General features: G+C 41.8%; 1 protein-coding gene across 1 annotated transcript; it reads left to right on the forward strand.

The window, feature by feature from the left end:
• The first annotated feature begins 326 nt into the window (after positions 1-326).
• On the forward strand, positions 327-1,547 carry LOC120357957. The gene has a single exon (XM_039450085.1). The coding sequence runs from the start codon at positions 327-329 to the stop codon at positions 1,545-1,547; it is 1,221 nt and encodes a 406-aa protein (XP_039306019.1).
• The last annotated feature ends 5,064 nt before the right edge of the window (positions 1,548-6,611 follow it).

The raw sequence follows: 6,611 nt of genomic DNA on the forward strand, positions 1-6,611 counted from the left end.
TTTCTTAGGTCATCTGATGAAACAAATATGACACGATTATTGATAAATTGATTCTCTAGCACAGTCTTGGTTTGTCCTTTTTGTAGAGAGAGGAGTTAATATATTACGTTGAAAAACATGCCGCGACAGAGAAAGAAGAAAACGGACCGGCAGACTGTTGACGCCGCTACGATGGAGCTGGGGATTCGCAAAGTTGTCGATGATGAGTGGAGTATTCGAGCTACAGCAGAGAGCTTGGGCACAAACCGAACAACTTTACAAACCGAACAACTTTACAACGCTATGTCAAAAAGTATAAGGAGACTGCACCAGAGGAGCGTAGATGTATGAGACTCACACCGAACTACGCAACAAAAGTGGTCTTCTCACCTATTATTGAAGAAAATCTGAAAGAATACCTAATAACTGCATCCCAAATGCATCATGGATTAACTCGCAAGCAAGTTATGCAATTAGCATACCAGCTAGCTGTTGCGAACAAGCTTGATTGCCCACAGAATTGGCAAGAAAAACAGTCTGCCGGTGTCGACTGGTATTATGGCTTTATGAAAAGGCATTCTGAGCTTTCGCTAAGAAAACCTGAAGGAACTAGCTTAGCTCGGTCCACTAGTTTCAATCGTACTTCAGTTACCGATTTTTTCGATAATTTAGAGTCCGCGTATAAACAGCTCGGAGCTGACTTATCGCCCGCTGTAATCTATAACTTAGACGAAACTGCTCTGTCGACGGTTCACAATCCACCCAATGTTATCGCTCCAAAAGGACAAAAACAAGTAGGCCAAGTGACATCGGGTGAGCGGGGAACTTTGGTTACGGCGTGCGGTATTATTGCGGCTAACGGAAACTCGATTCCTCCTTACATGGTATTTCCGCGCGTAGGTTTCAAACAGCACATGTTGAAAGGGGCTCCGCCGGGCTCTAGCGGGGGAGCATCCAAAAGCGGTTGGATGAATGGCCAATTGTTTGTTGAAGTTTTGGAGCATTTTCAAAAATACGCGCGTGCGTCTATAGAGAAAAAGGTTCTACTCATTCTTGATAACCACGAATCACACGTCACCATAACGAGCTTAGATTTCTGTAAACAAAATGGAATCATCCTTCTGACTCTGCCTCCGCATACCTCTAACAAACTACAACCACTTGACCGTACCGTTTATAAGTCCTTGAAAAGTGCTTTTAACGCGGCTTGTAACGAGTGGATGATCAGTAATCCGGGCAAAACAATTTCTATTTATGAAGTGGCGGAACTTTTTGGAATCGCTTATCCTTCGGCTTTCACACCTGATAATATTAAGAAAGGATTTGAATCGACCGGTATTTGGAAATTGAATCGAAATGTATTCAAAGACTCCGACTTCCTGTGCTCTTCTGTCACGAATAGGCCCGATCCTGCGGTTACTGATACTGCGTCGGAAAATACCGGTCTTCTTTCGAACAGGAATATTGATCCTAATCTCGATGTTATCGAATTGCCTAATAATAAAGCTCAACTTATAAACTCCAACGACGTTTGTATTAAATACTTCGATGGAGCCGATCGACCTTAATTTACCAACCATGACGCTTGGTGTTAGTGACGTCTTGGTATTAAACCCGGAAGTTCCTATGCCTTGCGAAGTTAGACCAGGCGCAATTGATAGCATAAAAGCTGGTAACAAAGAGAACCTCGTTTTATCTCAGGATGTACGGCCGTTTCCAAAAGCTGCACCACGAAAGGGTGTTAACAGAAAGAGAGTCCGTAGTGCAATATTAACAGACAGCCCTGTTAAGAACTCTTTATGTGAAGAGATGAATGCCAGACTCATAAAAAAAGAATTAATCGACGAGAATAAGCGTAAAAGGAGTGCGGCGCTCGTTGCGAAATCTAAGACTGAGCCTAAGACTGCATCGAAAAAAAAGACGACCCGAAAAACTGCTGCTAAGCAATAAAACTAAATGCAATACGTCTTGAAATGCAATACGTCTTAGATTATAAGTCTAGTCGCATAAACCAAATGTTATATTATAATATAATAGTATATTGCCGATTACTATGTTGGATTTTATAAAAATCTGTAATAAACAGGATTTAAACAGATTTCTTCTACGTGTCACAGAGTACCCTACCTTTCACATTACATGTCACAGGGTACCCTACCTTTCACATTGCATGTCACAGTGTACCCTACGCTGTGACTCAATCGACCCCACGCGTGGGGTCCACTGTGACAAACGCAGCATTTCGAAATATCAATATTTTTGCAAAATATTTCTGAAAATTTACTTCTTAAGTCATTTACAAACAAAGTTTATTATATTAAGCATCGAATAGTCCCATTTATATTCTAATGAAGTTATTAAAAACCATTTTTAATGTCATTTGAAAAAACGTGGTTCAAGGGTGCCCACTCTCCCCTAATAGAAAAACGGTTTAAGAAAAATATTATCGCTTGACTGTGTTGCTGTAGTTCCATAGGTTATCATATTCGCTGATTTGAATGTCTTTTATTTAGACAATATATTATATTATTAGGATTAAGATCTGTCTTGGCCAAAAATGGTATCCTTCTTTGCATAACTTTTCACATTTTAAGTAATACAATACTAAAAAAGATCAAGGACTAAAAGTACAAACGAGTGAGGTGCGCGCTGGCCTTTGAACGGCAAAGTACTTTTTTCTTAACTTTTATATATTTTGTAACTATTTGTTGGAGCCATTTTGTTCAAACAGTTGTTTTTCCATTCAAAAAAATATTTTGCTGATGTAGTTAAATTTCTCACTATTTTTTGTATCCGCTGAAAAGAATTGTTTGTCACATATAAAATTCATAGAAGTAACATTTAACAATATCTTCTAGAAAATTTAAATTTTATTGCCAATTATAGTCAAATTTTATTATAAATATGGTTGAATAGACGTCACGACAAATTTTCTTCCTAAATTTCACAAGTAGTTCAGATATAAATTCTGTCTCTATTATATAGATCAGTTAAGTATCAAACATCATGCAAAATCACAATATTTGATAATCGTTTATCTTAGTTATCTTTTTGCAGCCAAAAAATTGTTGTACTTGCAAGACCATTTTTTTTTAGCGTGGTGGAATAAAGAATTATGCCATTGTGTCTCGTCCGGATGGACTTACTATGTAGTTATACTCCTGCTCGTGTTTCGACAACACTGTTCACAGAAATAAATCCGCGCGCACCCCGCCGCCGCGTGGCCCGGCTCGCGTCACGTGGTCCGTTCTGCGCCATCACACTCATTATGTTTCTGTTCGTGTAAGACTCAACAGGTCAGTTTACAGGACAGTGTGTTTTTACGCAATACCAAAGAACAGGAAACGTCGTAGTTCTTCGGGGAGGATCTATCGAGCTCTTCCAGGAAGAGGAGACGCAGACATCACGAGTCAACGCGGGATAGAGCGCGAAACCTCTCCAGCAACCCTTTTCGGCCACGCGCCCGGCATGCGAGATATCTTGCCGCAGCAACATGTAAGGCTGTTAGAAACTTTTAACGAGTTTCTCGTTTTCATGAAAAATCGAGGGCTTCCGGCGGGACAGCCTTTCCGCAGAAACACGACAGATCGGCGAATTTAGTTTCTTTGGCGGGAATCTCGACAGATTCAGGCGATGTGTCTCACACTCCCGAAAGACTCGCTGACGAACAGACGACCAGTAACGGTCGGGACAGCGAACCAGGTGGGTTTCCTTGTCGACCCGTACGTATGTTATGGCAAAGAGGAAGCACAACCGACTGTTCTGCAAGACCATTTTTTCCTTTTCCGGGAGTGCTGACGTTCTTAGTCCAGCGAGAACTAACAACGTCGTATTTAGCAATGCCATAATAATGGATACTAGCAAAGCGGACGCTATCGGAGAAACGACAGGCCCAGATTCCTTCGTCTTAGAACTGTTCGGCGAGCAAACTCAGCGGCCTCCGACCGCATCGTGGCTACCAGGTATTCTTAGCACTACAAAAACCGACGTTCGCACAGGGCTTAAAAACGAGTTGAGAGACGCACTCCTCGTTAAGTATGAACCGAAAGAGGATCTGGATTTTCTCAGCTCGCCCAAATTAAATGGGGTAATTCTTCTTAACCTAGGCAATACGGCTAGGGTTCGAGACAAGCATCAACTGCAAGCTCAGGCTCAAGTAGGAGCATCGCTAAACGCCATCGGCTCAGGTTTTTCGGATTTGGCAAATCTTGAAATTCTTCAGGCTTCGGAAGAAGCGAGAAACGCAGCCACAAAAATTGCAGAGGGTATTCGTCTCTTAGCAGATCATCATTACCGTTTGTTGCAAGCAAGACGAGCATTTATTGTCCCGTCACTCAATTTTTTGGCAAAAACGGTATCAGATACAGCAGTGGTAGACGACTGCCATTTTGGGGCCAACTTTGCTGAGCAAATTAGCACCGCTCAGACGGTCGAAAAGGTCGCTCGCAAAATGGCCAGAAAATCACAACCACCGACACAGCCAGCTCAACGCCAGAAGAATATACAGCAAAAATCAAAAAACCCGATGGGCCCTCCTCGCGGAATGCCGTCAACTCATCAACCGAGGAGGGACAACTCTCAACACCAAAGTCGCAGCAGGAGAGCCCACTCTAGATCACGGACACGCCGTTAAACCCGGTAAGGTCGGCAGGCCGGTTAGCCTTGTTCGCGGATAGATGGAGACAAATAACCACAAACCCGAAAGTTTTGGAAGCAGTACAAGGCTATAAGATTCCGTTCATCACACCGCCAATACCTCGACCCTCTCTGAGGGAGCCTTCTTTCTCCACATCAGAGGCCGAGGATTGCAACAAGGAGATAAGACGTTTACAACAAAAGGGTGCGATACTGAGAGTCGAGCAGTCAGAAAATCAATTTTTATCTTCGTTTTTTCTAGTCGACAAGGCCTCCGGAGGGAAACGCTTTATTTTAAATCTCCGAGACCTGAACTCATACATCTCTCCTCCACATTTTAAAATGGAAGACTGGCGCACGGTAATACGGTTTATGATTCCAAACACAAAAATGACATCATTAGATCTTGAAGACGCATATTTACTAGTACCAGTGCATTCTACTCACAGGAAGTTTCTTCATTTCCAGTGGAGGGGTAGATGCTATGAGTTCACGTCAATGCCATTTGGTCTGGCAACAGCACCATTTATCTTTACTAAGATTGTACGCCCAATTGTTACAAACCTAAGAGAAAAAGGTTTCCAGTCAGTAATCTATCTCGACGATTTACTGCTTTTTGGAACGTCGACCAAAGATTGTGCAAATAATGTCGATGCATCACTGCAGTTATTTACATCTTTAGGTTTCCTTATAAATTATTCTAAGTCTCAGCTAAATCCGTCATCGCGATGTAGATATCTCGGTTTCATGTTCGACTCTACTCAACAATCAATAGCCATACCACCTGACAGGAGACGAAAACTTTTATCGCTAGTACGACGCATGTCGAGCAAGTCGCACTGCTCTATTAGGAAATTTGCGAGCTTTATCGGATCTTTAGTAGCAGTGTGTCCAGCCGTTAAATACGGGCCTTTATATATAAAGAATTTTGAACGAGAAAAATACTTGGCTCTAGAAACCTGTTCTGGAAATTATTCTAAACAAATGTATATTCCCTGTTATTTAAAAGAAAATTTTGAGTGGTGGACCAAAATATTTTCAAATATCAAGCAATTTAATATTGTCCGTTCAAATCCATTTACACGCGAAATATTTTCAGACGCATCATTAACAGCTTGGGGAGCCTCTTGCAATGATCAAAGTACACACGGATGGTGGTCACCTGACGATAAGTTTTTCCATATCAATATTTTAGAATTAAAAGCAGCTTTTAACGCACTAAGATGTTTTGCAGCGGATCTACATAGTTGTAACATTTTGCTCCGCATTGACAACACAACGGCTCTCTCATACGTGAATAGATTCGGATCAGTTTGGTACCCCCTACTATCACAAATAGCCAGAGAAATCTGGAAGTGGTGTAAGGAGAGAAATATCTATCTTCACGCTTCTTACATTGCCTTTATTGACAATGTCATTGCGGACAGTGAATCCAGAGTTCGAGATGTGAACACGGAGTGGACGCTATCAAATCAAGCATTCAAGGTGTTGAAGAGAGGTATGGAGATTTTGATATCGATTTTTTCGCATCAGCAATTAATACAAAAAACGATATTTATATCTCGCGGTTCCCGGACTCAGGGTCATGGGCAATAGACGCTTTCACCATAAATTGGCATTGTTTCTTCTTTTATGCGTTTCCTCCATTTATTTTGTTGCCCAAGGTCTTACGCAAAATAGTAGACGACGAGGCAACGGGGATCTTGGTTGTGCCATGATGGCCTTCACAACCATGGTTCCCCACCTTTCATCACCTCTTACTTAACGACCCAATTGTTTTTCAGTCATCTCATTCGCTCTTATCATCTCCTTTTAGGGACCAACACTCTCAGTGGAAAAACCTTTCCCTGGCAGCAGAGAAGTTATCAGGGAAACTTTCCAAGCTCGGGCCGTACCGGCAACAGCATTAGATACGATCTTAGCCTCTCTAGTTAAGTCTACAATTAAACAATATTCTCGCCCACTTCAAGCTTGGTGAAACTTCTGTCAAACACAGC

The sequence above is a fragment of the Solenopsis invicta genome, chromosome 5, assembly GCF_016802725.1.
Source record: "Solenopsis invicta isolate M01_SB chromosome 5, UNIL_Sinv_3.0, whole genome shotgun sequence".
In the NCBI taxonomy this organism is placed as follows: domain Eukaryota; kingdom Metazoa; phylum Arthropoda; class Insecta; order Hymenoptera; family Formicidae; genus Solenopsis; species Solenopsis invicta.